We start from the raw sequence: 13,102 nt of genomic DNA, 5'->3' as shown, positions 1-13,102 counted from the left end.
GCCATTAGTACCTTCATCTTGGCCATCCTCCTTCGCCTCCAGGGGGGATGTGCTCCTTACTAAGAGAGTCAGAGTGTTGAGTGCATCCCTAAGAGCTGTTTCATGTTACACTGAGCTAATCGGGGCTGTGCTCTCAGACCCGTCTCCCGGGAGCCATCGTTTGCAAACCCTGTCGTGCTAAAAAGCACACAGAAATCATCAGATAAATGCCTGGCATTCCTCCCGAAGCATTTGGAAGTTTGGGATTGAAAGCCAAGCAGGGTGTGTCTGCTTTCTGCCAGTTAGGCTTGTGCATGTCACACCGTCGCTGTGCAATTATTAAAGGTTGCTCATTCGTGCATTTAGTCAGCCAGCAAGTAGCTTCCCCCTTAAGGCCAAATGCTCATCTAGGGAAAGGTGTATAAAAACCATGACCTCCCAAATCTTGTCTTCTACTTAGATTACAAATGTTGAGAAAATTAAAGACAGTTTCTGAATCATTCCTTTTGTAGCATCATATATAAAAGTATGTTAGTCACTATGCATTTTGTTGTTTTTTGTTTTGTTTTTCTTTTTTGAGATTGTCTCACTATGTAGTCCTCACTAGCCTGGAACTTGCTAAGTAGACCAGGCTGGCCTTGAACTCCTAGTGATCTTCCTGCTTGTGTCACCTGTGCCTGCAGAGTACTGGGATAATAGCCATGTGCCACCATTCATATCCTGGATTTAATAGTCATAAAATAAAAGTAAAATCAACAATTAAAAACAGCCTTCAGAACATCCTTTTGGGATTAAAAACAAAATACATGAAAGATTTATTTATTGTTTAAAGGGGCTTGAATTACATGGGTTTTCATTTAATCATTCTGTTTTCATTTGTGGCTTCTTAACCTTTATTTATTGATTTTTTTTTAAATGCCTACTTCACCACAAAGTGCTTAGGAAGAGCTTTGGTTGCTTGTTTTCAACATTCCTTATTAAACACGGGCTCCTAACAAGGAGGGCAGGATTTCGCGGACTCAGAATAACTACTGTAAATAGGTCACATTGACTTCTCCCTCGAAGAATGGGAAGGGTACAGTTTTTACCGTGCTCAAATTCAGCGCATTCCAGAAAGAATGGGCCCGAGACACTCTTCCTTCACGCAGATTGTCATACTTCCTGACCTTGTTTTTCTTGACTGTCGCCCTAGCCAGAGTCTCCTTCTGCTTCCTCTGCTGAGGGCTTGTTCTTGGAGAAAGGCTAAAGCAAGCGCCTCCCTCCCACTTGTTCTTAGTCAGAATCCTAAATAACAGGGCTAGAGGGCATTGCAGACAGGTGTGATTAGACTTTATCTAATCCATCCTCCTCCCATGACGCCCTCGTCATCGCTCACCTCCTGTCCAGTTCTTGCTGGTCGCACTTCCCTCCCCAAGTGGTACCCCATTCTGCTTTCATTTCACAGTGTGCCATGATTCTCTTCCCCTCTTTTCAGTTTCTACTTTTTAGGTTACATAGAGAGAGACACGCACTCTTGGACATGTTTCTATACACACGTAGATGTCAAACCTGCAAATGAGATGAAATGTGGTATTTGTCTCTGGGCCTGTGTTATTCTTCTTTTTAATATAGTGATATATAGTAATTCTTCTGTTGGTTTACATTTAGGCTGGTTCTGTTGCTTTACTATTGTGACTAGCCCAGAAAATAAGCACGGATCTGCAGTGTCCCTGGGCTTCGAGTCCTCTGTGTCTCAACACAGGAGTGGTGTGGCCGAACCATGACAGTTGTATTTTTAATTTTCTGAAAAGCCTTTATACTGATTTCCATAGTAGATCTACCAATTTCCATTCCTACTGTCCATGTATTGTGACTCCTCCTCTTGCCCTGCATCCTTGCTAACATCGTTTGCCACTGATTTCTTTTCTTTTCCTTCCTTCCTTCCTTCCTTCCTTCCTTCCTTCCTTCCTTCCTTCCTTCCTTTCTTTGGTTTTTTTTTGAGACAAGGTTTCTCTGTGTAGTAGTCCTGGCTGTCCTGGAACGCTCTTGTAGACCAGGCTGGTCTCGAACTCACAGAGATCTGCCTGCTTCTGCCTCCCGAGTGCTGGGATTAAAGGCGTGCATCACCATTTCTTAATGGACTCTTCTGACTGTTCAGGAAATAGAATTGTAAACTAATTTCAGTAGACATTTCACTGATGGCTAAAGGTGTTTACAAAGATTTCATTCAAGGAACAGTCTGTTCAGTTTGTGAGCCCCATCAATGATTGGATAATTTGGGGGTTGGCAGTATATAGTTCTTTATGCACTCTGGATATTAGTCCCCTGATTGATGTGAAATTGGCAAAGATTTCCCCCTCATTCTGTAGGCATGTTTCTTTAGTCTGCTGATTGCTTTTTTGCTATACAGACTCTTAATGTTGCATAATCCCATTTGACAATTCTGGGGTTATTTGTTAAGATGTTGAAGTCCTTTTTCAGAGTATCCTTGATACATATTTTCCGAAATCTTAGATAAACAATGTTTGTCTAAGAATTTTACACAGAGCTTAAATTGACTTATTTTGATAGTGAAAATTGTAGTAATCTTAGCTATACTTTAAAAATGTATCTTCTTATGTAACATTGAGCTGGATCCTTTACCAGACAGAGCCTCAGATTGTATGGTCAGTCTCTCCATAGCTGGTATGTACTCGGTGAACCTAGCCTGACCTGTTAACAAGTCTGCTGCTGTCTTAGGTAAAGGATTGTGTTGTGCACAGCCTATCTATGGTTTCCTTTTCCATTTTTTTAAATTTATTTATTTATTAAAGATTTCTGCCTCCTCCCCGACACCGCCTCCCATTTCCCTCCCCCTCCCCCGATCAAGTCCCCCTCCCTCATCAGCTCCATTTCTTTTAATTCAAAGATATCATGGTTGTAATGCTACTATAGCTTTAAAATTAGCACACTAATGATCTTCTCCGTAAGACTTGCAAAGGGAAGTCCTATCAGTGCTTGGGGAGGAAAAGGAGAAAGTCTTTGTCCATGGGATTGCAGGGCATTGTGGCCTGCTTGTAGCCACTTAAGAAAGCCATAAAAGACAGACAGCAATAGAGATGTGTTAAGACCTGAGCTTTGGGAACTAAAAAGGGCTCTTTAATGTAACTAATTAGTCATGGAAAAATGCTTTTGAACATTCATCAAAATAAATCAAGATCTCCTGGTTATGAATTGAGCATTAATTAGAGGAGAAAGTAGTACCACACCAGAGGAGGGGCTCTCCATCCTTCATGTACCCAGGGAAATCACATCTCAAGGTCCAGAAAGTATCTTAGGGATGCTTCCACACCTCCTGTTCACTTTTCACAGTGACCTGGGACAGCAGCATTAACTCAGCCTGTCATGATGCTCTTGAAACTTTTCCATTTCAAGTGTTCCTTGTAACCAGTTGAAGCAAAGGATACAGTTATAGCTCTCTGCTTGGCCTTGGGGTGAAAGGGGGTGATTTTTTTTCCTCAGCCTTTTGTTACAGATGAGATTAACTGAGGGAAGAAGGGACACTGGATGGGTTGGCACAGACCTTTAACCCAGGCTCTTGGAAGCAGAAAGAAGCAGGAGAATCATGAGGATGAGGCCAGCTTGGGTTGCATGGTTCTAAGACAAACTGGCAACAGAATGTCTCAAAACTATGATGATGGTGATGATGGTGATGTTGATGATAATGATGATGAATATTTAATCTACACATGGGAGGTAGCCAGGGAATGAGTAATTCTCAGAGGTGGTTTGAATTCCAGCCTACACAGCATCTTCAAAACAAGCTGCATTTTAAGAGAAGTGACTAAACAAGGGAAGATATCGAGTTTCTAAGGGTCAACAATTTGTGGGAAGGCAAATAAATGGCCAAGGGTGATTCATAAAAGCGCTATGTGTAGCACATCTGCTGCCATCTCCAGGCCCCCAGAGGCCTGCTGTGGTCTTTGTTGGGCAACACTGTTCTCCCAGGTGGAAGAGGAGGCTGGTACCTTTGGTCTTTATAAGTCGGTGTCCTGCTTTCAGGCAGATTGAGGAAGGGCAGAGATTTCTGTATTTCCTGCTTCTTAACTCTCTTTCTTTATTACCACAACCTTATGCCAGGTTGGAATATTTAGGGTAGCATTCTGAGATATTTTGGGGGTCTAATCTCTTATAAAATATCATTGGAAGCATTTTTCCCTGTTAGTGAAAAAGCATTTGAGAAGAAGTAGGGGAAACCATTAAGAGTCCTTGACACTTGCCTTCCATTGCTTTCTAGATGGAGGCTTTAAGGTCCACGCTGTTGACCTATACCACTGCCTTCTCGGTACTCCTGCCGTTTCTCCCTCAGCTTCTGGAATATTGAATAGGTGTTAACTGTTACCATAGCGCAACATAGCGAAACCTAAGGCTAGTAGCTTTGCATTTTCTAAGATCCTATGTTGAATGTTGGTTTGGTTTTTGCTTAGTTGGTTTACATGACTATAAAAGTTTAGAACACTTCCTTTAGTTTTCCTATTGGCTTATAAAGACATGCCCTTAAAATGTCCCTTCCATTTTACTATTGCTAACTGTGGAGGCTGTAAATAAGTTTCAGGTGGTTTGACTTACCCAGCAGTGTTTTGAAGTGCTCTTCGTAATTTTTTAGAGGTCGATTCACATCAGAATCCTTTGCAACACTTGGTTCAGCCCCAGATATTAATCACTCCCCGTATTATGAATAAAGTCCGTGGAGTGTGACTTTCTCAAACTCTCCATCCTCAGAACAGTTCCATTCTTATGTGAAAGGAGCCTTAGAGTGATAACATGAGTCCATGCTGGAGAATATAAAAATCTTTCTATAAAATATAAATCTCTTTGAAATATATAATAATATGTCATATAAAAATATCAAAATTTCTGACTTTGGTCATTAGATTCTTTCATTGCCTTGCTCTTTGAATAGGACATTTCATATAGGAGTTATCCTGCTCCAGGGCCACTCAATGCTGTTTCTCCAAAGGACTTTCTCGGGTCTGGCCTGGTGGCCCTCAGGACCTCCCACACAGACTTTGTAACCAACGGTTCCTGGTTCAGAGTGACCGAGGCAAAGGGTGGAGGACCTGAGAAGGTGACCTAGTCACTTCAAGTCCTTAAGGTGCTTCTCCTGGCATTCTGTGTCACTGCAGGGAGACGTCTACTAAACCAGACTGTTGGAATGTACTTTTCATTTGTAGAGGTCTCATTAGGACCTCATAATTCAACAGCTGGCCTGAGCAGGCAATGGTAGACGTAGCCTCCATAAACACAGGTTATTAATTGTTTTTTAGTTTCATTCATTTCAAGTATTTTTAAATTTTATTTAAACCTTTTGAAATAAACATTTTAAACCTTTTCTTAGCTTCTTTCTTGTAACATAGTCTTACTCTTCTTTGTCATTTCTGAATTTCTCTGTTCCGTCAAAGACAGGGTACCACTGTGGGTATGAGCCAAGACTCTCCAGTCAGATTCTGGATGTTGATTAGATGGCCCCATCCTTGACTACCCATGTACTTTTGGGCAACTTGTCTGATATCTCAAGCCCCAGCTCTCTCATGCATCAGACAGAGATGATAATAGTTCCTTCCCAGTAGGGCAGTGTGGGAATTAAATGAGATCTCTGTGAAGCCTAAATTATAGAGTCTGGCGTGGAGTCCACAGCCTCCTTCATTACATTTGCCCAGGCACCTTGCCACGGGTGCTCATTTATATTCTTCTTTCATTGTGTTTTTCCCCTCATAACATTGTTAGATGAAGGTAGGTTATAAATAATAATTATGATTTGTTCTTTATTTCCAAAGAAAGAATTAGTCAGTAGAACTTATAGTTGAGATTTATAATGGCTCACATATAGAATTCAGGTGGCTCTAAACTTCCCCAGTAGTGAAGTTCTTCCTCTAGGAGACCATGGCAGTAGAAAAGGAATTCGAGTCATGATGTTTGTTCTCTAATGATGATATATCAACTTTTACTTCCCAGTGTTCCTGACAAAAATATTTTAATATTTAAGAAGAAAGCATTAGAAAACATCACGTCACCATAGGTTTTCTTGTTACTGGATTTTTTTATATTATGTTTACATCTTAAATACTGTACCACAGTGCATTTTATTTATCCTAATTCATGTAATAAAGATGTAATATGTCCATAGAGAGAAGGGAAGGTGAAATGACTTAGAATTCAGAGCTACCATCTGCCAATTAGGTGACTTAACAGAAGCTCACGGGGCACCATTGTTGAGGTGTTGCTGGGAAACCCTGCCTGTTTTCCTACTAGAAACGGACTTTTCAGGCCGCATGAAGAAAGGGAACGCTGAGAGGGCTTTAAAGCTTTCCAGATATCTGAAATTCTTTGTTTCTAGTTTTGTTTTGCCTTAAAAGATTGTTTAGTCTAGTCAAGAACTGCCAAGTCCTTGGTAGAGGCTGAGGAGGTACAGCGCTGCTAATTACAAAGGACATCCTAGCTGCTGGTGGTATGAGACAGGCGCACAAACTTCTGCTGCAGAGAGGAATAGGAACACCCAGTGGGGCTTGCACATCTTGTAATAAGACACTTGTAAGTTTACAAAATATCAAGTACTTCTCTCTCACTCTGACCAGAGGACTGCAGTAGAGGCGAGCCTGCAACAGAGCATCAGAAACACGTTTGTGTGTGGCCATTAGCCCTCACACGTCACTGTCCCGAGGCCACCAGATGTGCTAAAGTGAGCTAGCTTGGACTTGTTTGCTTTCTCTCCTGGCTCGGGAAACATACATTATGATGATGTTCTCCAAATGTGAGAGTAGGGAGTTATAGCTCAGAGATGCTGAAGTGCATCGCTTTCCTAAAACTACTTGCTGGATAAGTAGTCGCGCTATCAGCTAGAACTGAAAGGAAACTGATTTTGTGGACCAGTCCCGTGCCCCCAAATGAATAGACTGGTGTTGGTGGATGTGGAGATTTTCTGTCTGGTTTCTAACAACTTGCAAACGACTTCTTGCTCCGTAGGACCCACTTTCAACCTATTTTTATCCTCCCCTCCAAGGCATGCTTCAGCTGAAGGATGCTTTGCTGGCTTAGTATGTACTGATGTTCTTCCTGGGACAGGATATGCTATAGTATAATACTTGAATAATCAGGATTCTGTCTAGACAAGTCAAATTAAAGGAGCGACAGAGCAAAAAGGATCTCTTTCTCAAACAGAATTCTTCAGAAGACACATAAAAGTGGATAAATCCAAACACCAATGAGACTTATAGACAATGAATAATTTTTGTAACAGTATTAAAGTTGGGGTTTTAATACATAAAATGTCTGATAGGTTTTTTTGCATGTTAGTTTTATTGCTGTGCATAGTTTTCATCATCTAGTGGCTAAATCATAATGTAGTTTGAAACTTTCAGAGTGTTTCAGTGATGATAGAAGGAGCTTCACACCGAAGCCCATTCACAGCATGGCATGGGCACACTGTCCACCATGCAGATCAGGGGCACGCACTGCTTGTGTTGTGTGCTAAGGTATAACTAGCACCTGCATGTTAGTGATGGATTAGTGAAGCTAGGCATCACAACCTTTTAAACCTTGAGCCTACTTAAACCTTAGCAGTTTTCACTAAATAAAATAACAATCTTAAATCTTTGGGGAGTTTTGTCTTTGTTCACTAGAATTTATATCCCGAGTCATATTTTTGACAAAAACAAACTTGTGAGGAAACAAATTTCAACTAGGCACTGCTTTGTAGGCTGCTGAATCAAAATTAGTGTTTCCTTCATCCCCATGGGCACGGAAGGTGCAGCAAAAGTTAGTCTGATGCCTTGGGGTCAGGTGTGACAGCCAGTGCCACACGTTGATCCCAGAGACACAGATGACAGTGCCCTTTTCATTCTGGATTTCAAGACAGGGACTTCTTATGTAGTCCTGGCTGTCCTGTATCCCAGGCTGGCCTCAAACTCAGCGAAATGCTCTGGTCTCAGCCTCACAAGTGCTCATGACCACAACTGTTTATATTTTCCATATTAGTGAAATATTTGCCCAATATTTATGTAGAATAGAAAAATAATTTAACTATAAAACTTTCAAATGAGGAGAGATGATCTTCAACTCTTAGTCACGTGAGTTCTTTGATTGTGGACAGAAAAATATGCATGTATGTCAATGCATATATATGATGAGCAATGGACGAGACTTTTTCACTTCACATCCCCAGTTGTATTTGTTCCTCCCATCCTGCATTTCAGACTCACATGGCCATTGTTATTTCAGTTGAAGAACTTCACAGCAATTTATCTTCTCCCCCTTCACTCTATGTCGGCCACCTACTCTGTAGAAGATGCTTAGCTAAGAGAAATGAGCATGGCCCCATATAAATGTGTATTGGTTGCCCTGTCTCATATGAGAGGTCAAGAATAGGCATAATATAAGAAAACGGGGAGGTTAGCCAGGCAGTTGAATCTGTTAAATGTCTCCATCCATCACAAAAGAGAATAGAAGTGTTGCCAAGGCGTTGTAAATTGAAGCCCATGTCCTCCCTTAGAGGTCTGTTTCTGGCTCTCATTGTCCCCCTTGTAGCATTTGAGTGGTAGAGTCATTATTTAAGGCAAGGATATGGAGATGAATGTAATGTGTAAGCCGGTAGGTTATACGCCGATGTTTAGCACCCCGTGTGCCGCCCACTTCACTGAGCTGAACCTGCAGTAGCCAAGGTCACAATCATGTGATCATTTCACATTCGTGGATATTGGTTTTGTGTTCCCTGCCTGGGGCAGCCAGTTATTTGATTCTTCCATCCGATTTTGAAACTTAGTGGGGGATTGAAAGCTAGAGATAGTGGATGTATTAATATTTCTTGGGTAGGCGATCATTTTAATTTTTGAACATAAATAAATCTGTCCTACATTACCTTTAATATATACAGTATCCTCAAACATTTATGGTCTTAAATAACTGGCTGAGTGACAGAGTGAGTCATTTGTGTTTGCTCTAAACCTGGGTGACACTGTATTATCCGATATAGGCTCTGTCTACTTGTAGATCAAAGTAAATTCAAGCTTCATGAATTGAAGCATCTATCTGTGTTTTGAAGAAACATAGAAGACCATGAACTACAAAGGCATTTATTAATCTAAATTAAGCAATATGATGTAAATCATTGAAACAGCTTAGCTGTAAACACAGGGAGGACTGGACTGGACTGTCTCATGATGTGCATTGTTTTCTACTGTTCAGAACAATACAGTGATAACTGACGGGGAAACATCCTCTGGCTGGGAAGGCTAATTTTTCGTGTATGCCTGTGTACAGTTCCTGCTTTGCCAGTTCTGTCAGAAATGAAGTGTTTGCTGTATTCAGTGCTCTTTGGTGTTGAGCTTTCAAGAACAGTTAGAAAAAGATAAATATGGAATGATTTCCTAAGTATTCAACTGTCTTTCCCTTGTAGTGAGAGATTTTTCTTGAGACTGAATAGAAATGGGCTTCCTAAGGCCCCGGATAAACCGGACCGACACTGCTCTCTGTTTGTGGTAAGTGCACCCTCTCTTTATTGCTTAGCAGAATTAAGTGGTTGAAAGATAGAGCCGTGACTCTGCTTAAACGTTTTAAATAGCTCACAGATCGCAATAGCTGGAGTTCTGCGTGACTTCAATCCCAGTGGACTTTGCTTCTTTTGCTGTGTTTTTTACTCTGTTGCAAACACCTGTTAGAGTACTGCCGACTCTGGGAGACTCTTGCAAAAGCCTGGTGGTGGCTGGCTGGGCCAGGCACGGTGTTGGCTGTCTAGTGCACATTTCTCAAGGGCTTAATGAACGAATAAGAGATTTGATCAGCAATGGTCTGATGATGGTCTTAATTCCTAAATGTTTTCCATGGGCTCATCAGCAGCAGTGCTGTATTTATACCTGGATTTGAACAGTGTCCTGCTGCCTCAGGCATTCCATGGCCGATATCTATGTGGATCTTCATCCTTGCTTGTGAGAGACCACACAAAGCTTTTGAGTGTGGCTGCACAGAATAAGAATTCTAAAATAACCAACCTTTGTTTCTCACTAGGATTTAGGTAGCAGTGACCTCAGGAAGGACATCTACATCACTGTACACATTATCCGAATCGGTAAGTTCTGCACTTGTGGCTGTTGGGAGTGATACCCATGGGGTCTCTGTGATTTGGTATAGTGTGTATGTGTATATCAAGATATATATGTATGTGTATATATGTATGTATATAGCAAGATATAGCTATCTTGTTAGTGACTGTCGTTTTCCCCCTCACAAAATTTTCATGATCATAAGTCATCAAAATAAATGTTGATGTAGGAATTACCTACCTATCCCTACTCCCTATTGGTCAACTAAATCCTTGCAACACAGTAGTTATTGGTTCCATCATTAGAAATTAATCAGCAATAAAACTAAAGTAAAGCACTTGAGAAAGGTTAAGACTTATCTGACAGTGTTCTTGATGCAGTGAAATTAAAGGGAAGATTATTATCTGTCAAGGACAGATGCTTCTTGCTTTTTATAGAATGTCACTTGTACCTGCTTTACTGGGAAAAGGGCATACTGACCCTTACTGGCTGCCAAAAGCAAAAGCAGTAACGCCTCAGTTCTGGGAATTTATGGCCAAGTCCTGATTTGGAAAGAAAAGAAGGAACATAAAAAGAGAAGTTAGGTTTCGAACCTCTGCTCATCCCAGAGTCCTAGGTAACACCATCCTCTGTTCTTCCTTTGTGGTGCTTAGCTGGCTGTTCAGTACTGTATCTTCCTCTCCTCTTTCCTCCTTTTGAGAGGACTTTCCTGGAAACCACCCAGAACTGAATTGTTATCATCAGTCTTACAGCTGAGAACACCAAGACTAGCATCAAATCTTTCTGGCTGTGATTGCACCAAAGCTGTGTTTGCCCACAGAGGCAGAAAAGAGATCCTCAGACTGTGTCCAGGGACGAGAGGGGGGAAACCAACTGGAGCAAATTGGGGAAGCTTAGTGCAGGGTCTTCCCCAGAGAGAGCAGGGCTTCTCAGTCCGCCTTCTCCACAGCGTGTACTAGAGAAAGAAGGATGGTAAAAAAGAAAGACTGACTGACACATAGCAAATCGAACAGTGCCATCTTTTTTTTCTTCTTTAAGATTAGACGGGTGTGTGTGTGTGTGTGTGTGTGTGTGTGTGTGTGTGTACCAGATCCATCCGTATACACTGTAGAGTGCTGCTCAGATGGGAAATAAAATACGGACCTGTTGGGGTTCTAGTTTACTAATTTCCATCTCTGTTAGCTCACTATTTCAGCTCCAGCATCTTGTTTGTAGTCTACAAAAATAATGACTGTTAGCTAAATACCAATAAGAAACAATGCGCCCTTTGCATGTATTAATATACTCAACAAGGACTGGAGAGGTGAAAAAGTGGTTGAGCACACTTAACTTCCAGAGGACCTGGATTTGATCCCCAGCCCTCACATGGTAGATCAGAGCTGTTTATAATGCCAGTTCCAAGGGATCCGGTGCCCTCTTCTGGCATCTGCGAGCACTGCACCCATGTGGTGCACAGCAAAACACCCATATGAAAAACTAAAATTATTATAATCACTTGAAGATTTAAAATGAGCTAAAATGTTTTAACTGTCAGAACCACCCCACAAGCACCCCGCAGGACTGAGTTGGAACGTGCCTGTGTCCCCAGGCAGGGTCAAGGCATTTGATCACTTGTGCTTGTTATGTTCAGAGGCTCCAATCTGATTTCTTCCATATGTGAATCATTTTGTTTTTGATTTTGAGACAGGAGCTTGCTAGACAGCCCAAGGTGGCATTGCTCTCAGAAGCTCATCTTGACCTCCAAGTGCTGGGGTTACAGTCATGTCCCAGGACATGGTATCAAAGGATATAGAACCAAAGTTAAAAATTTTAAGTGATTTTGAATATACATTATTTAAGGTAGAAGATGGAATGGGTACCACAACTGTTCTTAATGATTTGTACATTATGGGATGATTTCACGAGTTATCAAAGCAAGAAGATGCTTCCCATACATAAGATCTACTCCAATATTTGTGTTTCTACACATGTGTCATGTTCTGTTCATTTTCAGAGTTTAAGCCTCTTGCTCAAGGTCAGACATGTGTGATTAGACATGAGTCCTTATTTGAAGTGAAGTCTCCTTTGCCCTAAGGCATTTCCTTGTCAGCACCTGGTTCCGTTGCATGTGAGCTGTCCTGTACCTGTGTCTGTGTCTAAGCTGCATTTACTCACATGTCTTCATGGTCATGTCTGCTTACTAACTGCACAGGTCGGATGGGAGCAGGGGAAAAGAAGAACGCCTGCAGCGTTCAGTACCGGCGACCTTTCGGCTGTGCGGTTCTCAGCATCGCGGACCTTCTAACAGGAGAGACAAAGGATGACCTAGTCCTGAAAGTCTACATGTAAGAAACATGCATGTGGTGGGCTTAGCATGGTCACTGGGTGTGCCTGAGGATCCTGCCTGGTGCATGTTCATTTAATGGATAATTGAACAATAGGAGAAAAGGTGTTTTTGAGTCATTTGTCAAAACCCTTCCAGTCTGCAGCCCTGCTCCAGATGAGCCCATGAGCCACTGCCAGATGGAGGAGCCGCAGAGTGGAAAAGCAATGAATGCAATTTACTGGTTTTGGTCGACCGTCGACACAGACAGATATCTCCTTTAGCTATTAAACAACATACCAGCATTTCTTTACACAGTTAACTTGTCCTTAGAAAGTTGTGAATGAGTTAGAATCACTGGAGGGAGCCCGGCTGGTTGCCCTCCTGCTTTGTGTGTTAACTGACTGGAGCTGCTTCAGTAACAGAGCCTGAGGAACTTGCCTTATGCAGCGAGTTTACCATCTTCCAGTTAGCTCTGGAGGATAGAAGTCCGAGGTGAAGCTGTAGTGAGTTTGCTTCCTTCAGGGGTAAGGACTATGTAGAGATCTGTTCCATGCTCTCTCCAGCATCCATACCTGTTACTATGGCATCCATTCCTGTTGCTACGGCATCCACAGCCTCTTCCTTCATCTTCATATGACCCTTGGTGCACAAAAGTCTTTGTGTCTATATCTCTCTTTGTAAAAACACAATAATATTGGTTCGAAGCTTACCCCAATAACCTCATTATAACTTGATTATCTCTTTTAAGACCCTCTTTCCAGCCGGG

General features: G+C 41.8%; 1 protein-coding gene across 3 annotated transcripts in view; it reads left to right on the top strand.

The window, feature by feature from the left end:
• Positions 1 to 13,102, top strand: part of Dock4 (dedicator of cytokinesis 4) — a 393,633-nt gene that overhangs the window by 206,860 nt on the left and 173,671 nt on the right. For all 3 annotated transcript variants that reach the window (XM_013347825.2, XM_026782419.1, XM_026782413.1), the window contains exons 9-11: positions 9,389 to 9,470; positions 9,997 to 10,057; positions 12,223 to 12,355. In XM_013347825.2, the coding sequence (XP_013203279.2) occupies positions 9,389 to 9,470; positions 9,997 to 10,057; positions 12,223 to 12,355 (276 nt within the window). The remainder of the gene's footprint in view (positions 1 to 9,388; positions 9,471 to 9,996; positions 10,058 to 12,222; positions 12,356 to 13,102) is intronic.

The sequence above is a fragment of the Microtus ochrogaster genome, chromosome 1, assembly GCF_000317375.1.
Source record: "Microtus ochrogaster isolate Prairie Vole_2 chromosome 1, MicOch1.0, whole genome shotgun sequence".
Taxonomy (NCBI): domain Eukaryota; kingdom Metazoa; phylum Chordata; class Mammalia; order Rodentia; family Cricetidae; genus Microtus; species Microtus ochrogaster.
The sequence above is the reverse complement of the archived record's forward strand: the minus strand, read 5'-3'. Positions and strand labels throughout refer to the sequence as shown.